Genomic DNA, 26,382 nt, shown 5'->3' with positions numbered 1-26,382 from the left:
GAATAGCTAAAATAAATCCATTCAATTTAAATCCATTCTTTAGATTTTCGAAAAGTATGCCTTTAATTTAATATACACACTATTCATCGCAGAATAACACACCATATAAAATATATTGATGGTTCGTTAGCATTTGAAGAAATGGGTATTAAAATTGGTACTGAAGCTATGTTGAAGACTAGGGTTTGAGGGCCACTAATAAGGCAATAAGATTAACGAACGTGTATCGGGACAAAGTTTGAATGGTTCATGATGTCACTCTAATTGGTGGTTTTCAAAATGCTTAAAAAATGGTTTTATTTTTATTTAAGCCCCACTCTAGACTTAAGAGTAAAAGAACAGAACTAAACAGACACTGTAGACTACTTAAAAGACTCTTAGACGAAAGATCAAAACTATTCTTGGACATCAAAAGACTACTATTGTATTTTAAAACCCATCTGGGCGTATGGAATAGAGCAGTGGGGTTCAACCAAACGCTCTAACCTCCAAAGGATTCAATCTCTTCTCACATATCTCACACTGACCTTAACATTCCTTTTGTCACACAAGTTGCTAAAACAAGATACAGAAAACTTTATTTTAAATACCTCATACAAATCCTCAAGCACAAAATCTTTCTTCTAGAACTCTTCCTGATGATCCGGACAAGACGCCTTAAGAGACAGTGTCCTCGTAGTCTCCTCTTAAGTGAAGAGTGACTGACTGTCTGGTGTTTTGGAGTTTTACCACTGGGTAACTTCTCCACCACTCGTTTGCTTCATTTATTACTCTACTGTACATATCATTGTTACTTATAGCGCTAACGCGCTGATTGTAGCACAAATAAACGCAAACAAATCTTTTATGTAGAGTAATATTTTGTTGGATATAGAGTAAACATTTGTTAACATAGATTTTTATTAGGTATCGAAACTAATAACGCTTCTTAGACCTCATGCTATGTAAAACGCAAAGTTTTGAGCACATTTAGAGAAAACAATTTTGAACTTACTGATTTTTTTTCTAGCTTGTTTCATGAAGAGTCGAGTTTCTATTAAGCTTACTCAAGTCGAAATGAGGAAAGTGAATTGTAAAGGGGCTCTAATGAAATATTAGTAAGTTTTGTCAATTCTTAATCAGTCATTATCAATACAACTTATGTATTTGGTAAATTAGTATTATTTTTGAACTATAAAAAAATACTATATCGATAAGTAATATCGAACAATTAACTATAGTTTGCTTTTCCCATTTATATTTAGCAAATCTTTCATTCTTTCCTCTCATTTTTTATTTTTATTTTTTTAAGTACTTTTTTCTTGTTGTTCATTAAAAGTTGCCTGGCTGACAGGATTGTCCAGACGTACAACTCTACAGACTTCCTTTCTTATCAACAATCGACTCAGATTCCCCTTCCAGCCAGCACCCTACTCTCATCTTTACTTCTTCACCTAATACGTCCTTTTATATAGCGGCCGCCCTTAACAGTTGACAACTTTTCAAACTAACAGACTTTTACCGTAGACAACGGTCCATACACTAAGGGCAGGAGACAAAGGTTAACTCTAATAGATCTGGGGATCTTCTTCTTCTTCTTCTACTACTTCTTCAGGCTCTTTCATACCTCTTTCACTTTCTTCAACAATTTGAAAACTTCTTCAATTTCACAGTTCTTTACTTTACTCACTACTTTTATCCTTGTTCAATAGACTAAATATATATATATATAGCCTAAGTAATTTTTTTAAGTAATCACTAACATTGCTCAAATAAATATATTTCAAAAGAACAAATGATAATTGCAGAGAATCATTTCAAATTTTCAGTTAAAAATAACTTTTTAATTTACCTACTTATTTGAAATTTAAATATTTGCCAAAGTCGGTAGCTCTTTCGATGGTAAGTTCTTACTCTAAATCTCGAAAGAACTTCTGCACAATTTTTAAACCCTAAACACTTACAAAAGAAATCTATCGATGTTTACTTCAAGTAGAAACTCTAAGACGCTGATCGGTAGATTTATGCGGTGGTCAACACTACTAATTCCATCTAAAAACGATTATGCCAAGAACATAGTTAGACCATAATGCACTACAAATCTTAGCTAAGCCAGTGTAAATGTTGAGAGTATGATTTTTTTTTCTTTTTAATTTAAATAGTTTCTTTCAATTCATAGAAGAAAGTGAAACAGTTGGTTAAATTGGCTTATTTAACAAACCTAACAAACAGAAACAATAAATTAGAACCAGTCAACCCTTACTGTCCCCATAGGGGTATATATTGGTAGAGAAGACGATGCTGCGGGTTTGGAATTAAATGGGAGTGGCTCCACTTTGAATTGGATCCTGGTTGTCGTGCTATAAATTCAACGTTCCGCTCTACCCAGCTTCACCTGATAGAAAAGTTACCTGCTTTGGTCAATTGGCAACAGCACTGTCCAACCTGACCTACAATTCTTCATCTCAGAGATCATATAAATCAACGAACTATAGTTTTAAGTTTTCCCCAATAAATATTTAGTTTTGGAAAACTTCACCGTATTTCAAGAAATATATATGTAAGTATATATTTAAAGGGTAAATTAGTTTTTCTGGATTTCCTTTCATGTCTCTAACACTTAATGTCTCAATATATTGTATTTGAGTGAGGCACTGAGTTGCAGATAAATGAGGCTTTGTTTCAAAGAAGTTCTTCTGAACCAATCAAAAGCCTACAAAGATGAAGTGCTACAAAAAATTCCAACACAATATCTTCAATTCCAGCTACTCCAGGCTATTTTACTTTATCTCTATTGAGTGTAATTTTCCCTGATACAGAAAAACTACAGTCTCTAATAATTTTTATACTTATATTTAATAAAACTACATGGTAAAATTTGGGCTGTTACGGTAGCCCTTAAGAAACCTTGAGGTGGTGTTAGAACAAGGACACCTGAAAAAACTGGACAGAAATCTCAATCAGAGCCCAAAATTCACCTCAAAAACAGTGAAGTTTCAGTAACCTCAAGTTCAGGACAAACTATGGATCAGGATAATTGATCCGTGCTAACTGTATTTTTAGATGTTGCACTATTTTTTTTTTCTCGATCACTGCTTTTTAACTAATTTCACTTATATTTTAAATACTTGCCAGGGGCACCTTATGGAAATGCAACACAGTACACAAATACCCACTTTTAGATGCCTTATCAGTACAGTCTACACATTACCAGTATATGTATTTAATGGTAATTAAAATATCACTAATATTGCAAGTAAGAAGTAAATTTTAGATTTTTGAACTCGGTCTTCAGCTCCATCCAGTGCTTGCCAATTTAGAGGGTGTCAAAATCAAATCAAGTATGACCAGGTAGAAATTTTTTTATTATTTTTCATTTAAAATATTGTTTCATTAAAATATTTTAGTAAAATTTTAAATTTTACCTTATAACTGAAAATTTCAGGGGAACCATTATTCCTCTTATGCTTGAACTACACTTTAATTACATACCCAAAATTCAAGGCGCGTCACCCATAGCTTTTTTCAGTGCATTGCTGTCCTCCAGACAGTGTTATCTCGTTACAGACAACACTGTCCAACACCGGACAGTGAGCTGTAAGAAGCTCCTAGGAAGAAGAAAAAAACAAAATCTAATCAGCCAGCAGCTGATTCAAACTCAGGTTCTCCCACAGTGGGATATCCATAGTGGAAATTAACTGAGTAGCTAATCCTTTCCTCTAAGATGCTGTTACTTCGATACTCCATTGTGTAAACTTGGTAAGAGATACTGTGAACGAAAAAGAAGCCGTCTCAGAGCCTATCCTGTATTGTGAGAGTTGAGAACAATAAAAAATGGTACGCGGAAAGATCAACTGTAAAACTAGTAAAACAAACATAAAAAATATCTTTTAAATTAAATATCTTTTCTTCAGCCTCCAATACGCAAAAATCTAAGAACACAAAATAAGAAATAAAATTTTAACCTGTTAGTGGATCTGAAAGTACAGTAATAATATCTTGACTACGGATTCTGGATAAAAAGTAAAAGGTAACAAAGAAGAAGAAGAAGACGAAGAAAGCCAATAGCTTGACGCATGATTGGTTTGTGTTAACATGAAAGCAAACATAAGATGACATAGGTATTGAAAAAAGACTACGCAACGGAGAATGTCGTTAAGGAAGACCGATATCATGTAGCCTTGGTGTCTTTTCAAGTTTAGACATGTACGTGTGTGTAGAAGAGAACAGATGAGGGAATACTGCGATCAAAAGTATGAGGTAAGAAAGAAGGACTTCTAAAGAGAAAGAGATTGTTTAGAAAAAAAAGAGAAGAAAGTAAAGCGATATATAATATATATATATATATATATAAAGAGAGAAAGAATGAGTAGAAGGAGAGCAAAGCAAGGCAGTGAAATAAAGCAAAACCACAAGCCAATACACTCCTTTTATTAGGCTAACAAGGAGACAGGACTTTCTATAGATATCCTTAGCAACTAGGCACTAATACCTTTAGTTTGAACAGGACTTTACAACCATCCTCGTAATTTTTTCCCTTCTTTCTTCCTTATACGCTTCCTTATTTCTTTACAATCCTTGGTATAATGACGACCTCCCTAATCCTTTATACGAGCTTGCACATACTGGGGAAAATTTGAAGTAGGATATCCACCTACACAAGAATTGGTTACCAGTAGTAGCCAACAATCATCCTTGCCAACAATACATTGTGGTAGCCATCTTTTTTTTTTATTATAATTACAAAGTTTCAACAAAAGGCAAAATGGAACTATAGAAAAAAGAACAAATTGAATTTTATTCTAAAATAACAATTTCCTCTACAGAATTTACACAACATTGCATATTGTTCAAGAACTTAGCTGAGTCTTATACTGTTTATATTCTTTCAGCTAAGAGATAATCCAAAAGACAGTTCGTGATGTTCAAGCCCTACAATACATACTTATACAGGGTGTTTCAGGGTTAAGTGTCCTAACTGAAAAAATGAATTTAGGACCTCAAAACAAGAAAAAATTTTCCTATGAAGGTATGCCCGTAAACGCTTTGTTTATGAGATATTCACGTCTAAAAATTTCCATTTTATGAATTATTATTAGGTAGGTTATAATAAAAAAAAATTAATAGTGTCTCCCAACTACTTTATTAATAGAAAATAATGACAATTAATAGTAAATAAATAAATAATAAAGAAAATGAGGAATCGGTATCTTTCTTCCACAGCAGCAATAGCCGAACGGCACTGGATTGCTGTTATTGATTCAATTACTCTTCTTCTTAAAGAATGAAGATCATTGACCGGCATTTCATAGACCTTTCCTCTAATGGCACCCCAAGCAAAAACAATCCATTGGAGATCTGGAGAGTAAGCAGGCTAAGCCGCCGGTCCTGCACGGCCAATCCATCGATTGGGATAATGTTGATTTAGCCACTTTCGTGGACCTCTGTCGTAATGTGCTGGACAACCATCTAATTGAAACCATGATTTCCTTCTGAGTTGAGGCGGAACAACTTAATCAAAATGTAATAATCATAAAACTAAGAAACTGCAGAAATGTGTCCGAATTAAGCCTAGGTGGTAAGAAATACAGACCAATTAAAATATTGTCTAATGGTGCTCACGAATTGCTTGAGGATTTTCCAGCATCCAGAGATGATAAGTGTTTTGGTTGAACATTTCTTGTAAGTGTAGTTTCAACCGTCAAGAGAATATGACGCGAAAATTGTGTGGCTTAAGGTCAACTTGATTTAAATACCAATCGTAAACATTTCTTTGACAAAATTCTGTCCAAAGAAATTGCAGTGTAAGGCTTCTGGCACTTAAAGACCAGAGAGCAAAACATTTCAAATTGTTGGGAGAACTCTGAACTATGCTAATAGGTGAGGAAGAAACTGTCCAGCAGTTTATAGCGACAGTCCTCTGGGTTGTAGAGACCAGAAATAATGTCACAATATTTATAAGTGGAATCCTCGATCTCGTTAAGAGAAAAAGGCTATATGTACCAAGTCAAAACAAAGTAGGAGCTAAAAATAATAGCTAAGTATCAGCTACATTGATATGAACTTAAGAGTTAATCAATTTCCTTGCGATGATTTATTGAATATATACTTGTTTTTCACTTTAGATAAAAGAAAAAAATGAAACTAAGTTAACCTGCCTTTCAGCTTCTTCTACCCAAATGAGCCTTACAAAAATGAAGATATTTGACTTCCTTTAGGAAATATTAGTCGAATAGTTCTCAAACTCTCTGGCCAGGTTAAAATTTGCTATTTCCCAAACAACAGTACTATCCCTGTTAATTGCTGGATTGGCGCTAGAGGGTAAACTTTAGGTTGGTGTTCAAGAACCAACAAAAAACATTCTTCCTCTAGAATCAAATAAATAAAAGTAAAAAGACCAGTTGTATACCAGTTTTGAGGAGCAAAAGAAAATGAAAGAAAATCTTACTAGCATAGTTAATAATTATTCTGATTTCCAAATTTTCATAATTAAGAGACCACAAAACCTGCATTTCTTGAAAAATAAATAAATAAATCGATAAATGCATGATTGCGATGTATACTTTCCTGAGGGGGGGTAAGAGAGAAAATATTAACAAAAACTGACATTAATTTTTTTTGTGTTAAATTTTAAAATGTTCATAAAAAACACTAAAGGGAAGAATTTAATTGTTTTTAACCCTAAAAAATTTTTATACATAAAACTTTTTACACGAGTACATTATGTGCATGCGTGCGTGGGTAGCGGTTGGGGGTAAGAGAGTGCGCAACAGAGCGTAAAGGACGGAACATAAATCACAGAAGCACCTAATATTGCTTCCCCGTACCAAATACTGAATACGGATGGACAAAAACTACCCTTCACGGAGAGACGGGAGAGATACTTCGCAACCCTAGCAGAAATATATTAAAGAATAGTCTGTAACAGGATGCCACAATAATGTGACATTATGAAAAAAAGAAGGAAAAGGGATCTAATAAAATGCAATAAAATATGTTATAGTATCAAAACTTGTGACCGTGATGGTATATAATATAATGTAATAAATATATAATTAATTAATTAAAAACAAGAGAGCTGGGCCATATAATTAAAGAGAGAGCCTGATTATGTTAAAAAGCTGATCTGTTATTAATGTTTATTTTATATTATAGTGTTAAATATTACCAGATATTATGGAAAGTGTTATTTTAAGTAGATGGATTTTTGCAATTATCCGTTGAAATGGAAGATTTGTAGGTATTTCAAAGGGTAGAATTTCAATTCAAGTAATGCTGGCTCAATCTAATCAAATTAAACAGCATTCGCAGCAACTTTGCTATGATGGTAAGGCTATCAACGCTGCAGAATGTCCTTTTCATCCAAAATAAGCAGCTAAGATTCAAAAAAATTAAAGAAAACACATCACTAGTAAAAGCCTAGTATTGCAGCTTAGTTTTGGATAAAATTTTGCATTTAAAATAATATTGAATTTTTGAAAAAGCGGCATACAAACATACTTTCTTACCGTTTTATGGTTAACTTTAATAGTTATTTTTGAAATTACTTAGAACATTATCATAAAGAAAGTTTAACTAAAGATACGTATAAGCAATATAAATCATATTTTATGTTTATATTCCAGTACAATATTGTATGTAAGATCAGTTCTACAGGAAGACTTAAGTGTTCCTATATGCCATGTATCTATCTTATATCATGTGGCCATTGCATATAAGAACATCCTCTCTAAAACTATCCTTTACTAAACCTTTATATTTCCCTCAATGGAGTCATTCACTACTTGAAGATTGTGTTATTTATATTTAGTTCTATAACCAGCAACATTTCTTTCTTTCCTTATGTTCTTTTATAAGACTTCAAGTGATTTTATAAAAAATCTTTGTTTTCTAAAACATAATTACAAATAGTTCTTAAAGACATTTTTCAGTTAAAAAACCGATTTAATTGTACAATATTATCAAAAATTAAAAGAAAATTATCTTTTTCTGCAACCATGTAGGAATGTTCTCATTACTCAATTAAAATCAGCTGTGTAATGCCCAACTTCCCTCACTAGTGGGGAAAAATTCCCATTAGTGTCACTTTCCTCACTAGTGAGTGGAAAAACTTTATTGTGCTTCCTTGATATAAGAAGTTTTGTTATTAAATATTTTCTGTAAAACTTTAATAAGCTTATTTAACGTAACTAAATAATTAAAAAACGAATATTAAAAAATAAAATAAAAATTGAAAGGAATATAGAAATAAAAATAATACTTTAATAAATAATTAGATATTTTTAATTATAACAGTTAAAAAGGTTATCTTATAGAAATTTAAAATGTATTCTAGTGATTCCTGTTAAGTTTTTTTTTTTTTTAGTTAATAACCCTAATGGTTGCAGAAAAAATATAATATTTAACTCGAGTGTAAAGTATTTTCCTCACACTCGGCAATTTGCACTTGCACTCGCCTCGCTTCGCTCACTCGTGCGTGCAAACCCTGCCTCGCGTGAGGAAAAGTACTACATTCCGCACTTGTTAAATAAATAACTATTTTCAAATACTGTGATTTTCTTTCCCTTATTTTGGGATGAAAATCTGTTCCAGTTTGATAAATAAATCAAATTTAGCTTCTTCATTTTTTTAAGTAAGATGAAAGAAAAATTATCCACCTCCTTTAATAAAAATTATTTTGGGTAGTTCAATACATTGAACTGATTTATCTTAATTAAATTTGTGAACAGTAATTTAACCAAATGAAATGTTTGGCGCTAAATGGGAATGAATTGGTATTGTATACAATGATTCGCAATATTCTATATTCCAATAGTATTGTTTTGGTAAATTAATTTCACTTATTAATTTTAATCACATTTCATAAACTGTTATTCTAATTAATTGTATTTTCTCATATTTCAATATTTCACGGAAAGCACCAGTAATTCCAATGGTTTTAATTAATGGAATTATTTCAAAATGTTGAACAAATGTTCAATATGTTATTTTAAAAATTACTGGTTGACTGTGGGAGTTCTATAAAAATAATTTATTTTTGAATTATTATATTAAATTATTTATATTATTTGAGACCGTATCTTTCTCTTTAACGAGAGACTGATTACGAGAAAAATGGTGCCTTACTGTGAGAATAATTATTTAGAACAAACAAACATCTTTTTCAAGTTAAAAAGTAAGTTATAAAGATGGGATTTAATATCGGAGAAGACCTATAATGTGTTATTGGCAACGATCAGGAGTTCTTGTTTCATGACAGAGAGGACCATCCAGAGAGTAGAATATGACAAATATAGATGAACAAGAAAAGTGGGAATTGAAAATAAGTATGGATAAAATAGAACATTTAGCGCGTCCACCGAAGAACCAATTGCATTGGATGGAATCCTGACTAAAACTGTAATTCAGTTCAAATGTGAACTATTAATGAGATCTGTATCTGTGTATGAGATATACAAGACTAGGGCAGGGAAGAAAAATAACAGCATCAATTAAGTATTCTGGAGACCCGAAATACTTTCCATATAAAACTCTGATTTTTTTACCGCAGCCTGACAAGTCTTAGAAGAAGAACTGAGGTGGAAGAAGGGCCACTAAAATAAGAGTAAAGGGAACAATCGCATCCTCTTCTCAAAGCCAAGAAGGGTATTACTCGCAAACCCAAGGAACTGCAATAAAAGGACCAGAGAAAAACAGTATGGCAGCCAATCATACGATGTTCAAAATTCAGTTCAACAACGCTCGATTAGTCAAGTTATAACCTCACTAGTTTAACAATCTATAATTTAAATAAGCCATCTTATTTCACAAAAATCATATGGATTTTAGTTGAAACCCGGTACAAATAGTTTTGTTATGGATCAGGAATGGAACAAGTCCTTGAATAAAGGTTAAAAATAAGAATTTAAGGACAACTTCCTTGTCCCGAATTTTATAACTCAATTCCTCCTTTTATTAGACACATAACGGCTCCACAACTTACCAACATTAGTCTAAATATTTTATTTAGATATAAAGTAACAAAAATATTATTAAAATAGTTATAAAAAAGAGATAAAAAACGTAAATAGAAACAATTAGAAATGTAACTGAAGATCAATGTATAAAATTTCCAATCAAATATTTAGATTGAAGATGGCATGTACGAGGGTCGTTTGGAAAGTCCGTGCAAAAATAGAAACTACTTAATTTTGGGGGGTAAACCTTTTTTATTTTTCAACATAGTCTCCTTTTAGGCTTATACACTTCGTCCAACGCTGCTCTAGTTTGTTGATCCCTTCCGAATAATAGGATTTGTCCAAGTCTGAAAAATAGCCATTCGTTTCTGCAATCACCTCCTCGTTTGAATAAAATCTTTTTCCCGCCAGCCATTTCTTCATATTGGGGAACAAATAGTAGTCCGAGGGAGCCAAGTCTAGAGAATAGGGGGGATGTTAAACGAGTTGGAACTCTATTTCCATTAATTTTGCGACCACAACTACTGAGCACTAGCAATCTCACGCACCTTCACTCTTCTGTCATCCATCACCATATCATGGATTTTATCAATGATTTCTGGAGTAGTAACCTCAACAGGGCGTCCAGAACGTTCAGCGTCACTTGTGCCCATATGGCCACTCCGAAAATTTTGAAACTACTTATAAACTGTTCTAATCGAAGGTGCAGAGTCACCATAATGTTTATCAAGCTTCTCTTTAGTCTCCTGAGGCGTTTTGCCTTTCATAAAGTAGTGTTTAATCAATACACGAAATTCTTTTTCGTTCATTTTTTGAAAATCACTCGACTTCCTCGATTCAAACGAATGCCAAACACAAAGAAATAGACCGATCTGGCTGAAACTTGGTGTGTGTTCTTCCAAGAGATGCTACTAACTAAACATAACCTCGATACGCGCCAGTGGTGCTATCTCTCTGACTTTGCACGGACTTTTCAAACGGCCCTCGTATAAAGATGCCGAAACGTCTCTAGCAGACAGGTTTAGTCGAACAATTAATATCTGAGACTAATTTAAAAATAAAAAAGAGATTTTACAAACAATAAATGAAAATATTAAATAATTAGTCCTCAAAATTGAGAAAATAAATCAATTAAATTACCCAGAATATTTTTTAAATTAACATATATGATATTGTCACTAAAATGTGACAAATTTCGCTACAAATAGAGAAAGCTTTCCATATTTTAGCTTCAATTGGTGTGTATTGTGATATTTTAGTGTTATTATGATTCACTGTGACAAAACTAGTGTTTTTGTGATTCACACCGTGAATAAAGTAAAACTATTTCAAAACAAAGCATACTTACAATTGAAATCTTTTTGGTATATGGTTTCCTTTCTGGCGGCATCTGAGCAGCGTGCGAAATAATAAAAAAGACATGGTTATTACAACAACAAAAAATCTATGATATAAAGTTAGGAATAATAGTTTTTAGAAAGAAGCAAAGTTGCAGCATTAAAAATAAAAATGAAACACAGATAATTTCTCAATACAAGAGGGACTAAATCTAAAAAGTTTGGACCTTTAGTATTAATTCTAAAAATTTATAATTATTATTATTGTAGACACTGTGAAGCTGTATTAGTGGTATGTTTTATCAAGTTTTTCAAGGATTCCCTTAGAATTGATTATTATCGAATAAATAGTGCAAAAAGATCGTTTTGTAGGGCTGTTTCTAACCAATCTCCTTGATCCTCTTAAAATATCTTGCAGCAAAACTTAAAGGATTTACTTTTAATAAGTAATCAATACAAAAGCTATTGAACGAGGGCAATTAAATAAATATAAGATTAGAATTCAACTATTAAAAACTGATTGGACAGACTTATAATTGGTGAATTATACAGAATTTCTGGGCAGGATGTTGTAATTGATGGCCCAATCTTTTAAGTTGCTTATAACTAAAAAAAAGAAAAAGTATTAATCGTCATCTTCTAAGCATTCTAATCTGCAAAGGGTAAGTTGGAAGAATAATCCTTTTAAGTAAATACCAAAAGTTTCCATATTATGAAGTGTAGCCGCTGCTAGATAATAGTGAAGCATCTTTACGTCCGGCTCTCTGTTCATTCTTACATGAACAAAAATTGGGAATTCATTGCGGAAAATATGTGGCCAACCCATTTCTTTCCAGACTGAATACTAGCGGCCTTTTGGGTTCCTAATAATGGAGTTACCAAAAATGAAAATCGGAGTGAAAACAAAAAAAGATGAAAAACACAAAGGGAGAAAATCCAAAAACGACTGGAAAAAAGTACGAATTAAGAATAATTGTACTTAATGTTTTCAAGCTTAATCAAGCATAATTGAGGTATGCGAAGTTAAAAGTGTATTCAAAAAATGTTTACTAGTTTTCTCTTAAGTTATAGTTGCAAATAAATTCCACGATCTAAGCTCCACCTAGCATAACTTAAACTAGCATAAATTGATAATTATAACTTTGAAACAATACCTGCGCTATTATTATATCACAATTAATTTAATGCGAATAATAAATGACATTCCTGGAATAGCTATAATTAGCTAGAGCCCTATAGTTCCTTTAAATAGAAGATCGAATAGTTTGGATAAAGGACGCATTATCAAGCCATTGACCATCCCATTATTAAAATACCTATTTATCAATAATATCTTTTTTTCTAGAGATAGAGATATAAATATGAATTTGAAACATGAAACCAAAATCTAAATTACACAGACACAAATTATAATTAAAAGCATAAACATAATTTCAATAAAACCAATATTCTGAAAATTCAAACTAAAGAATAATAAATGAGATTCTCCAAACACAACAAAAGCATCATCTAGAACTGCATGTTTTGCAATTCTTTCTGTACTTTGCATCCAATTTGTGCACTATTAATACAAATTATTTGTATACCAATTAATCGCTATTCCCAAGCACACATCGTTCATACTTGCCCATAATTATGAAGCTTGCCGTTTAATCTGCTAAGCACTATCTGCTGATTATACTATATAAGAGTCTACTTGGACCATTCTTGAGCGGTATGCACTCTTTACCGGTTCTACTTGCTCTTTTCGATAGCTAGCAAAATAATTATATCGTAATTATAGTCATGTATTTAGTTATGTCTTCTGAACTTCGCGCCACATTTCGCTCTTTACCACTTTGCACCCCTTTCTCAATCGCCAAACAGTGTTGCAGTGCGAATTGCAACAGTTAAACTCATTATCAAAGAACCCACTAGTAGTTAAGAATGTTGGACAGTATGAAAGATTATACTAAGAACGCAATACTCCAAGAGAATGAAGGTTTAGTATATACTAGCGCCTTAAAACACCTGTTTCTGTTGAATGCTTCACTTGCCAAATCCATTAACTCCACTTTCTGAATTTTATTAAATTTTAATGTCTGAACTCTGAACACTTTATTGGCTCCTAATTGTATAATAATCATAAACAAATTTCGCTGATAATAAATATTAACACCACTAAATGACAAACAATTTTTCAGCCACTGGATAAAGAATAATTTATTTCAGAAGCCAATCTGATCAACTCCATACCCTAGGTCAGGGGTCGGCAACCTATTTTAAGTAGAGAGCCATTTTTCCTTAAATAATTTTAATAAATCTTACCAAGAGCCGCAGAGATGATAGTGTAAACAACTCTGTAGATCATTTGAACTTGCAAATTATTATTTTATGATATTCAACAACCTTTAAATGTTTTAAAACTGTTCGGTAGGACAGTGGTAAAAAGGGTTGATCGTCAACTTTGACAATTTTATATATTTATTTTCACATATTCAAAGTAAATAAACGAATAAATAATAACTAAACCTTTATTTGAATGAAAATGGTGGCAGTCTTTTATAATTACGTACTTTGTTTTAATATAATTCTATTCAATTTCAAACCTATCACATTTAAAATTCTTTTTGGAAAAAATACCTTTACTTTAATAAATGAACTTTTCATTTGTTTCAATAAAATTGAAATATACAATTTATTTTGGACAGGCTGAAGAGCCACCAAATTTGGTTAAAAGAGCCGTATGCGGCTCGCGAGCCGCGGGTTGCCGACCCCTGCCCTAGGTAAATGTAAATAGTAATAAAAATTTAGTTAAATCACTTTATACAACGAAATTGACTACTTCTTATTTATATAGACTTTGCTTTTTAATGCAACGATGTAATACGAGACAATATCAGTGAACTGGTTATTGTCGTTGTCCAATCACGAAGAAGGAGATTAATCAGTTGCATTCTAATTTCCACAAAAGCAAGTACTTATGTATTTCAATTTCACTGTGAATGTTTTATTTGTTTTTAAATAAACCGTTATAACATTAAAATGGGAGAAATTAATAACAATTTAAGGACGAATTGACATGACGGGAGCTGAAGTACTCCTAACGGAAGAAGACCCAATTTATATTGCTGAAGAATCAATTTGAACTAAGTAATAATACTTGTAGTATTTGTAACAGAACAGTTATTACTAATTTTTGCTAAAGTCTTTAATAAAAAATGTATATAATGAAGTTTTACTGTAATGAAAATATAAATATAAGACTGAATTTGAATTATTCATTTTATTTCACTTGCCAAATCGATTAACTTTCTTAATCACGTACAAAATGTCGTAATAATAACGATATATTCCATCTTATAATTTTAGTATGTCGTTAGATAAAAGATACATCTGCAACAATACAGTCTACATTGTTTATTTGAATCTATCGTTTAACAGGAATTTAAAAAAAAAAAACAATATATACTAATTTCTCATTAATGCTAATCGGCGTTAGGGAAGTGAAGCATTCAGCTAGTGCTTAGGTCATATAAAATGCTAAATCTCTCTTCATAATCCACAAAATTATTCCAAGAAAGGCCATCTAACAACTCAAAGCAAGCTGAAATCTTCATCTTTTTCTAGACTACAGTAAAATCCCGCTCTTCATCTAAGACGTCACTAGACATTATTTGGTTATAATGATGCTCAATATCAAAATTCTTGATTTAGTTATTGTCAATGCCACATTGCTCTAGAAGAATCTAAGATAATATGGAATGATCACAATCCAATCAATGGTGAGGTTAGCCAATTGTGACAAAACTTCACAATGTACTGACTACTTATCTTTCTACGTTGTTATCTGTAAGTATCGTGGAAGGTAGAATTAGCTCTAATGGGTTTTATTGAGGTTCTATGTCAAGGTGAAATTGTGTTTGAATGAAACTCCCCTATCGAATAAAACTTCAAAAAAAGGTATGGAAAACATGCAAGTTATGCCGAATATATCGAGAATATAATATGCAGAGATTTTGTTTTTCTCGTCCAGTTTTCTTGGATCAACAAGGCGGGAAGCGTAGGTTTCTGTCAGCTGTTTCTAAAGCTTGGTTATTGGATAAGATGGCTGTATCATCAACGTAGGTAAAAAGTATAGCCTCAGGATGAGTTGGTTTATCTGAAGAGAGTGTACAGAATGCTGCCTTGCGAAACTTCACAGTCAGCATGACTGTTGATGTCCAAGACCAAAACAAAACAAATCCGTTAAAATAAACGTGCAACATAGATATACAAGAAGTGTTGTGAGGGGGGTCGAAGGTTGAGTGGAAGTTGTTGACTAAGCGAGTCATTAATGGCTTGTGGAGAGTGGGAATGCACATAAAAGGGTTTAAGTTATGTATGAGGCAAAGGGTGGACCATTGAACGAATACAAATGTGCATGTGTGTGCTTAGTAAAAAGGGGATATCAATGTGGCAATGTTGGGGAACCTGATGGGAGATTGGCCAGACTGGTCAGAACGAGAAGTAGACAGTTAATTGTCTTACATGAGTAAAGGAGACTCGCTACAGAGTTAGAACCCTATTCTAAAAACCTTTTCCCCTTCTTTGCCACCACATGTGGGCCGCTCCTGTGCAAAGTAATATCTTAGCGACTAATATTAGTACCAAATTTGACCACTGACAACGCCACTATCCCTACAAAACATTACTTTCTTGAATTGCTTTCGACCAAAGTACAAAAGAGTCGAGGAAATCTTCTTGCCTTTAGGAGACAATGAGATGAAAAGAATAAAGTACGAGTGAAAAGGAAAAAAACCCGAAGAGATGGAACAATTTTGTGGAATATTTACATATAAATCAGTGAGTAAGTATTTGTGAGGATGTAGAAGGTATAGCTAAGGAAAGCAACTTTAGAAGCGAGCGTGCTTCAGATGCTGTTGCCTTCTGCTTACCCCTTCTTCATGATGCGTCGTGCTTATGTGCTTTTCACTGGCCAAAAAGCGTTACTCTTCTTTTTCCTTAACTCATTCTCCCTTTCTTATTTCTTATACCTCTACTCAGTTAGCACGTTCTCCCCGGAGCGAAGAGGTCCTTCCCTTTATTGCCTGCAACCTAGCTGCCAAGGCTTTACTTTCCCTTTTTTTTTCTTTTTCTTTATCGTCCACTAAACTACGGGTCCGGGATTTTCTTACTACTGGCCCTTACGATTTATCTGCTAGTGTAGTGGCATATCCCTTCCTTTTCGTGGCTACTATCGCCTATTCAACTGGCCTCATACCGTGCATACAAACACAAAGAGCCACTTCGAAATGGAACGAGTTAGTTTGGCCATTGTTTTCTCCTGCCTCTTCTGCCAAGCTGTATTACAAACCAGTAATCCATAACTACCAACATATATATATATAGATAAGTAGTGTTTGGGAGTATGTCAGAGGTAGGAGCCTCTCCTACCCAAATATAGATAGAATAGGTTTCTACTATTTCTATGCTATAACTCTTTCCCAATTGTTGCACATTTCCTAAATATTGTTAATAAGCCACAACCATCGCACCTTTATTCACACATAACACACACTCCTGCTAACTTATACACACAAACACATCATTTCACGAAAATCCGAATATTTTTTTGTTTGTTTGTTCCTTCGACCAACTTTTTAATAATTCATAAGTGAAGTAAAAAAAATAACAAAGTTAGATGTAAGGAGAAACATGAAATCATGTTTATTATAAAAACAAAACTTGGACGGTTTAGTTAGAAGCTGAACTTTTCTTTTATTCTAGTTTATCTGATTTTTATTCAGTCACCATTAGCATATATTGTTGTACCACACTGAACTCAAGTGAACTTTACACATACTCTGTAGTTACAATTTTTGATTTTTTAAATGAACGAAAGCTTTTTAAATTATAAAATTCTTTGGAGTTTTCTATTTCCATTGCAACAGTTGATATCATCAGTAACTCCATAATCAGATATATTAAACTTAATAAATTAAGCTCTATTCAATTATCCTACTTAAGTGCAATCGTAAGGAATCTTTCCTACCTAACATAACCTAATCTAACCTAAGCTAACTCAACTTACCTTACATAATTTAATCTAACTAAAGTATACATATATATTATTGGAAAAATTAATTGGATCACAAGAGAAATTTGTAAAAATTTGTTTGTATTTATCTGAAGATAAATGAAATCTCCCGAATATAGTGGAATTTGAACAGATTAGCTGATTGCCAATAATAAACTTAACAATCCGCACATAAGAAACTTGAATGAAAACAAATAGAGGGATACATTTGGAGAACTTCAAATTTTCGCTTTTAATTGAAAACCAACTTTTTTTAAAAATAATAACCACATATTAAAGTTATTTCAGTTTATGGATGTAACATTGTGAAGGTCGCATATATTTTATTATTCATACGAGGGTCGTTTGAAAAGTCCGTGCAAAAATAAAAACTACTTAATTTTTTGGGGTAAACCTTTTTTATTTTTCAACATAGTCTCCTTTTAGGCTTATACACTTCGTCCAACGCTGCTCTAGTTTGTTGATCCCTTCCGAATAATAGGATTTGTCCAAGTCTGAAAAATAGCCATTTGTTTCTGCAATCACCTCCTCGTTTGAATAAAATCTTTTTCCCGCCAGCCATTTCTTCATATTGGGGAACAAATAGTAGTCCGAGGAAGCCAAGTCTGGAGAATAGGGGGGATGTGAAACGAGTTGGAACCCTATTTCCATTAATTTTGCGACCACAACTGCTGAGGTGAGAGCTGGTGCGTTGTCGTGATGGAAAAGGACTTTTTTGTGGGCCAATCGTGGGCGTTTTTCTTGCAGCTCAGTTTTCAAACGGTCCAAAAACGATGAATAATATGCACCTGTAATAGTTTTACCCTTTTCCGGATAGTCGATGAGGATTATTCCTTGCGAATCCCAAAAGACAGTCGCCATAATCTTTCCGGCCGAAGGAACGGTCTTCGCCTTTTTTGGCGTAGATTCCCCCTTGGTAACCCATTGTTTAGATTGTTCTTTGGTCTCAGGAGTGTAGTGATGTATCCATGTTTCATCCACAGTGACGAAACGACGCTTAAAGTCCTGCGGATTCTTCTGGAACAGCTGCAAACCGTCCTTGCAACACTTCACACGATTTCGTTTTTGGTCAAGAGTGAGCAATCGCGGCACCCATCTTGCGGATAGCTTTGTCATGTCCAAATGTTGATACAAAATATTATGTACCCGTTCATTCGAGATGCCCACAGCACTAGCAATCTCACGCACCTTCACTCTTCTGTCATCCATCACCATATCATGGATTTTATCAATGATTTCTGGAGTAGTAACCTCAACAGGGCGTCCAGAACGTTCAGCGTCACTTGTGCCCATATGGCCACTCCGAAAATTTTGAAACCACTTATAAACTGTTCTAATCGAAGGTGCAGAGTCATAATGTTTATCAAGCTTCTCTTTAGTCTCCTGAGGCGGTTTGCCTTTCATAAAGTAGTGTTTAATCAACACACGAAATTCTTTTCGTCCATTTTTTGAAAATCACTCGACTTCCTCGATTCAAACGGATGCCAAACACAAAGAAATAGACCGATCTGGCTGAAACTTAGTGTGTGTTCTTCCAAGAGATGCTACTAACTAAACATAACCTCGATACGCGCCAGAAGTGCTATCTCTCTGACTTTGCACGGACTTTTCAACCCTCGTACATTACTTTTAAATGAGGTCCAACACTGGTGAAGAGAATTCCTCACCGCGATTTAAAAAGAAATCATGTTGAATATGAATATATAGATGAATACACGAGATAGATTCTATACTCGTACAGATTATAAAAAAAAAAAAAAAAATGGGAAGCTGTAGAAACATCAAAAGAAATTGGTAAATTTCAATGCAAAATTATTACAGTACGAGGTTTTTTGTTTACCCTACATAATTATGTATGTCTGTGGCAATACATTCTCTCGCTTCGTTGACAACTGACAAAAAGGGATGAATTGTTTTCAAAATATTCTTATTATTTTTTTAAATTTACTGGTGAATTATCATTATCATTTAGTTCCACCACTGTTGGGTTGGCTTTATGGTGAATGGTGATTATGGAAAAGAAAACCTCTGTAACCGTGAGTGAATAATTACCATGCACAAAACATGAACTTTCTACTTTCAACGTTTTAGATTTAACAATTTTGAACTGTCTATTAAGTAAGTTTTTTCTTGGCAATAGTTGTCGAAAATCCCCAACAAATTTACATATTAACATTAAAGAAGACACAACAATATCTTGTACCAAGGTGCATTCTCTACAGCAGGGGGTCTTCAACCTTTTACACTCTGAGATCATGGTTTTCTTGAATGAACTTCATGTTTAAGTAGCACATAAAATAGTTTATCAAAGCTTTTCCCTACTCAAATTCGCAAAATTATTCTAGTATCTGTATTCAATCTAAATACAAACATCTTAATAAAGACAATTGCATAGATGATTTCCATTTTACGCGTGTTTTGGCTGAACAAATAGTGATTACTTGCGGAACCCCTGTCAACGTTGCAGGGAACCCTAGGGTTATGCGGAACTCAGGTTGAAGACTCCAGCTCTTGAGCACTTCAACATCCGCTATTTATGCAGCCAATACTTCCATCATTGAACATAACAGGAGGCACAACAAGATCTTGTACCTTAGTGCTTACCCAGGCATTGTCCACATTCATTTAGAGTTCTATCTATGCAGCCAACATTTCTACCACTTAATAAAAAGCTATAAAGGTTGTAGAACCCTTACGTAGGTAAGGGCAGCATTTTACTTCCCGAACTCTAGTGTACCAGTTCATCATCTAGATCCTTTCTCTTCTCTATATTTGGAGACCTAACGATTTCAAGTACTTATCTTTCAATTGGAATGAGTAGTTTCATAAAGACAGACAAAATATACGCTTTAACACTGTTTTATTGCTCTCGTAAACAGAATTTGATAAAAAGAAGGTAGAGGTTCACATACTCGTAGCTTGCAATTCATCGAAAAACTTCAAAAATCGAGATTTTTATAAGTGAATATGCTCAGCGATCTATTATTAAAAAGACCATGGTTCAAATACCGTTCGTTTGTACCACTCTTTTAATCAAACACAAGTTGACCTTATTCCATCATTTGACACACTAATTCCCGCTAACTGCATCCTATTACAATATAAATTATTAAATTATTATAATTGTTATTAGCTCCGTTCTTCTTCACTTTCTATCAATACTATTATGTGAAAATCTCAGCAAAAATTATTTTTTCTGATATTGAAATTAGCTTGCGGTCATTAATATTTTATTTGATTCAATTTCCTTTATTAAGATTTTGCATTTCTTACTAAAAACAACTCGTATTATTAAATCCGCCATAACATCAGCCTATATTGAACGTCAGCAGAACTAATCTTGCGGCATCTTGGCTGTAGAACTGAAGGCAAGCTGTAAAGCCATCGCATTCACAGAAACAGCATAAAAGAAACTCAATTCAACTCTAATAACAACGTTATTGCACGGTTATTACGATTATAAGCTGAGTAAAGGTTTCGATATTATTTGAGATAAACTGATAAGCACCATTTAGATTATTGCACATTGAATTGTTGATTAAGTCAATAAAAATTTTGGCATAAAACTTAATTTTAAAAAATTATATAATAATAATTGGTAAAACGAAAAGTAAATAATTACGCTTACTTTAAAATTAATTTAGCAGGTTTCTTTGGTAACTGGAGAAATAGGATCACAAACATTTACTTGGATAAAACTTGGACAGCACATTAAGGCTAGGCAAGAAATTTAGAAAAATAGATATATACCTGCAAGGATTCAGCGCTAGAAGATTCTTGGAGTTGTACGGTGCCGTTGTACCAGGTAACATTAGCAGCTGGCCGAGCTCCTCTGACCACACACTGCAGTACAACTCGATTGCCTTGGATCACGTGTTCACCAACTCCGCTCAGTTCTATTCTGTTTGGTCGAACTGAAAAATATGGATAAGCATTAAAATAATATGTATATATATTATTAATTACTGAACTAAAAAATAAGACGCGATTAAACACTGAAACTTATCATATAACTTAAACATATCATATCGTATAATAACATAAGAATGGACAAGTATTAATAACTCTAATATACGTAGATCAATTAATTTTAGGTTGAGATTTATTTTAAAGTGCTAGAACAACTTTGTTCAAGGGAACCCTAAACTTCCAGGAAGGCAGATGGTTCTTACCAGGATGGATTTATAGCCCAATCCTTGTAATAAGTTGAAAGGTTGCTAGAAAGTGCTATTCACTTAGGCTGGAAACATAGTGGAGCGGCGAGCAAAGCGGCGAAAACAAACACAAGTTAGCATATGGGACCGCGTATAGTGGGAAGCAAAGCGAAGATAGAGCAACGCTACCAAGAGAGAGAGTAGAGCAACGGGTTATGACATGTTTGATTTCTTCGCTCTCATCGCGCTCAATTTTTAAAGTTTATTGCTTATAGGTTATGGATATTGATACATTTATTGGTTTAGTTTGTTTAAAGAAACCTCTGTGGGACCAAAGGATCTTCTACATCACAACCGATTTGTGTCGGATAAGAAATGGTACAGGATTAATGGGATTAACATTGAAATTCGCCCTTTTCTTGATTAACATGCCTTCAACACTGCTTAGTATGTAACCAAATGTTGACATAGACATTCGAAAATATGCATGAAACTTGCCAGGATGCTCCCGAAGTTGTTTGTACAAGTGATGGAATTTAACAAGTTCATGTCTACCAGGATGAACCCGGACCTCCGCGTAGGAATCCAATACGCATTCTCACAATTTAGTGCAAACGGATTGTGGCGCTTCGCTCTAGAATAGGTCTATTGCAAAGGAATCTCATTTTAAGAGATCCATTAAAACGAATTTACCTTTCGCACAGCTAGTTTATAATAACTGTGATTAAATGATGAGCTAGCATAGAAGTAACTAAGTACATACTCTTAGTACTGTATCCCTGAGGCCAAAATCTATCGAGAATAATTTCAATTTTACTACCTTTACTAAATAAAATTTTATAAAGTAATTTTACAATAAATTTACAGGCTAACGTTTTGAAAAAACCTTAAAAGGCTAAAGGTAAAAGTGGCTGATCCTGGTATAAGGAATTGTAAAGAAACAAAACTGTAAGTTAAAGTTTGAGAGAACTTTCTAGCGAGAAATTGTGTGGCCGCCGGGGAAGCCAAGAGGTAAAAGGACAAGCCGACGGTGAAGGAGGTATTGGGAAACAAAGAGATGTTAGTGTATAGAACAGAACAGGTTAGGACTGCAAAGAGGTAAGGTGAAATTGTACTAGCGCGGCGGGTAGAAAAGTATCAAAGGACTGCTAACGAACCTAGACTCTAACCCAACCTTACAACGCCTCCGCCGTCCTCGCTCCGGCACTGTGCGGTTCACAGCTATCAGAAACTTTGGCATTTCGCCGGTAGTATGTGTTGAAAAACTGTTGAGGAAGTGTAACAGTGAGGTAACCTCTAATTTCTATTTCTCTCTCTCATAAACGCGTTGCTATGTTTACTGCATGTTTCCCTCTCTCTCCACACTCACACACCCCCGCAAATATTATACGCTCACCTTTTAGAGCTATACACGGTGCGTTACTGTCAACTTTTATGAGTTCACGATCACAGGGTCAACACTTTGATTTAGTAAAAGTTTACAAGGTTTGCAGATAGGAAATGTTTAAAAGCTTTTGCTAAACGAATAAAACGAAGTTTTAATTCGTATGTTTTAAACAGTAATAAAAAGACAAGTAGTCGGTCTTATTAAGAAATAGAAAAATTAAGCAGTTCGTTCACCTATTATTGCTTCAAATCTGAATTATTGAGGATGACAGTACCTTTCATTATCTTTCCACAACAAAAGTAGAAGTTTATTCTATCTCATTAGATAATCCTACAAGAGTTCTTACACTAAATTATACAGAAATAAAATTCGAATAAATATTTCTCTCCTTTGAAATGTTGAAAGTTATCAGTATTCTGTGGAAGTCGCTTTTATCATTAACATAATTCCTCCAATAATCATGCATAATTTCAAAGATCTATTCTTAATAATTTAAATAATAAACTAATTGTCGCCTATTTTAGCATTCTAGTGTTCTCTTAGCATCAGTAAAGAAATAATTGATGCAATATATTGAGGAATCATTACTAGAAGTATTAAAGAATCTGTTCAAATGGTTTTTGAGCAATCACGAAAACTTGGACAACCGTTCTGGCAATTCGCATTGATTTCCAGCTTAAAATTGGTCTTTAACACTTCAATATGAGTCACATATTTCATCAATATTACTCGCGAGATAGTTCAGTACATTACGCTGTAAAAAAGCACTTTATCTAACGAAGACTGATTCCACTTTTAGCCCAGAAATATCTGAGAAAATGTTTAAGAACAAAGTTTTCCATATAAAAAGGTTCTACCCAAGTAAAAATTTTCAGTAAATAAAGAAAAAGCGCAAGTAGCAGATGTTGTTCTAACAGTGAAAAATGCTCAAATGAAACTGAGCAGGAAGTGTATGCCGCATAGAAGATAGATGGACCAAGTTGGTGGACTAAATGGTGTCCGGTAGGAAGAAAAACAAGAAGAGGTAGGCAGTGCACAAGATGGAGTGACGAACTTAAGTTAATCTGTGGTCAAATGTGGACTAGAGAGGCAAAAGAAAAAAGCGAAATTGAAGAAAAGGGAAGATTATCTTTGCCCTATTATGGGCCTGATTCTACAAGAAGAAAAAAGATAAGTTTACATGGTTTTCTTCTTTATTTTATCAGTAATATGATGCTATTATTATTGCTTAATCATCTAATAATGCACCAATCTCTCTTGCTGTATAAAACTTATTTTTATTTCGTTTTATTACACAGATAAAATTATTACATCGACTGAACAATACGTCCATCCAAAATCAATTGCTACCTTAAGATCTGTTGGGGTTCCTTAAAGTTGTAGAATGTGTACAATGGGAAAATTTGTATGATGGGATGTGAGATGATTATCTGGAGACTGTCTTTGAGGACGTTAAACCCAAGTAGTTTGGAGGTCGTACCAATTAAGAAAACAACGGAATACTGAGGTCATTATGAAGGTTTTGGATTGGATAGACAGAAGAGACCATTGACAATTGAGGAAAGGATTTTCGATTGTAAGATTTGGATAGACCACTTGGCAGAAACCCTACAGTTCGATGCCGTAGGTACATATTGGTTTAAGTGAACTGTTGTTTAAGAGACATTGGTCCTCTAGTTATAGTGATCTGTTGTCTAATAATCTTTAGAGCTGTCTGTATCGTGTATTAATTTCTTGGAGTTTAAGTCGAGTGGAGGGTTCACTAGTAAAGCAAAAAGTAAAGTAATCGCCTATTTTTTCAGGCGGGGCTTAACGTCCAACTACCAATTAGGTATCGTGGACGGAGGCGACTAGCAAACATACTTTACTGTAAATTTCTTTTATTAACCATTAAATAAAATCCAAGGCCTAAGACCGAGAATCGAACGCAGTACCACAATACATATTAGAGTCGCAGGTCTCGCCTCTAACCCTCTCGGCTACCATTTCAAGCACTATATTACCTTTTATAGCAGTAAGATATTTTTAAACGAACTTGCAAATTTATAATTCAAATGTTCAAATACTTCTGTGTAAATAAAAGTTCAAAGTAATAAACAGAAAAAATTTAATTCTGCGTTAATAACATTTTCAAAGTGGATGGAATTCATATGTAATTAATTTTTCCCTGATATACTTTGTCTAAATGAAATAGACTGGAATAAACCGCGATAAATGGATTGAGAAAAAAAACGGCTCTCTGAAAAAAAAATAAAAAATTATTTATCTCTAATGAAGCGCGAATCAACCAACCATATTTACTGGATAATTCACATATGATAATCTTGGTATAAGACCAACATAAATTTTCCCACAAAAAAGGTGTAAAAATTGCCGTATTTTCATTGGGTCATGTATTAACGATTCCAAATTCACTCTACCATCTCTTGTTTGAGACAAAATAAATAAACTAATAATAATGATGACCCAAAATTACATAGTCGTAAGTTTCATCCAAACGGCCACTTTTTATTACATGTTTTTTAGCTTTTATACTAGAATAAAAAGACTTGAAAAAAGTTTATATCCATGATGTCTTAATTGATAGACGATGTAAACTCATTTACAATCAGTTTACAAACCATAAGCGGTGCCACAACACAACTATGGTTTTTGTATTAATGTTTGCTGTGTCCACTTCGGAATCCTCTAAAATAACCCCTCCAAAAAAGTTATCAGTAAGCATGATCATTTACTAAAAAAATTTTACAATTTCCAAATTATTAAACACCGTTATGACCATTTTCAAAAAATAAATAAAAAAACCCATGAATCGAATTCCTCACAAAATCGCACTTCGATTCTTTTTGTAAATTAAAATAAGTTGAGAATAAACTTTCTTACCGTATGTTGATCATTGTGTCGCATTAAAAGAAAACTTTAAGACTTCAAACTATCATGGATTATTGGCCGGCTAGCTGTAATCAGGACGAATAATTTAAAATTTTAACAAAATCTATCGAGTAGTTTTCGAGATATTTGTAGTTAAAATTTTCACAATATAGAACAGAAACCAACTTTAACTCAAAAAATCTCGTTTTCTGTTCCACAGATTTTTACGAAATTTTACATAATTAAAGACAATAGTCGTCTCAATATACAGGTAAAATATAAACAAAATCTATCGAGTAGTTATCGAGATATATGAAGCTAACATTTTCACTATATATAACAGAAACAAACTTTAACTCAAAAAATCTCTTATTCTGCTCGACAGATTTTCACTATATTTTACACAATTAGAGACAATAGTAGTCTTCATATACAAGTAAAGTATAAACAAAATCTATCAAGTAGTTTTCGAGATATATGAAATAAAAATTGTCACTCTATAGAACAGAAACCAAATTTAACTCAAAAAATCTTGTGTTCTGCTCGACAGATTTTTAATAAATTTTACACAATTAGTGATAATAGTAGTCTCCATATATAGGTAAAATACAGACAAAATCTATCGAGTAGTTTTCGAGAT

General features: G+C 33.3%; 1 protein-coding gene across 2 annotated transcripts in view; it reads right to left on the bottom strand.

Moving 5' to 3' along the window:
• nrm (neuromusculin) overlaps positions 1-26,382 on the bottom strand; it is a 380,564-nt gene that overhangs the window by 113,114 nt on the left and 241,068 nt on the right. For both annotated transcript variants that reach the window (XR_012459736.1, XM_074132269.1), the window contains exons 6-7: positions 21,081-21,244; positions 11,284-11,325 (exon numbers count right to left, since the gene is read on the bottom strand). Coding sequence is in view for 1 of the 2 variants with exons in the window: in XM_074132269.1 (XP_073988370.1) it covers positions 11,284-11,325; positions 21,081-21,244 (206 nt within the window). In the remaining variant the exon portion in view is untranslated. The remainder of the gene's footprint in view (positions 1-11,283; positions 11,326-21,080; positions 21,245-26,382) is intronic.

This window comes from Rhodnius prolixus, unplaced genomic scaffold (genome assembly GCF_049639745.1).
Source record: "Rhodnius prolixus isolate KJV_2025 unplaced genomic scaffold, Rpr scaffold_4, whole genome shotgun sequence".
In the NCBI taxonomy this organism is placed as follows: domain Eukaryota; kingdom Metazoa; phylum Arthropoda; class Insecta; order Hemiptera; family Reduviidae; genus Rhodnius; species Rhodnius prolixus.
Note: the sequence above shows the minus strand (reverse complement) of the source record. Positions and strands in the feature narration are given on the sequence as shown.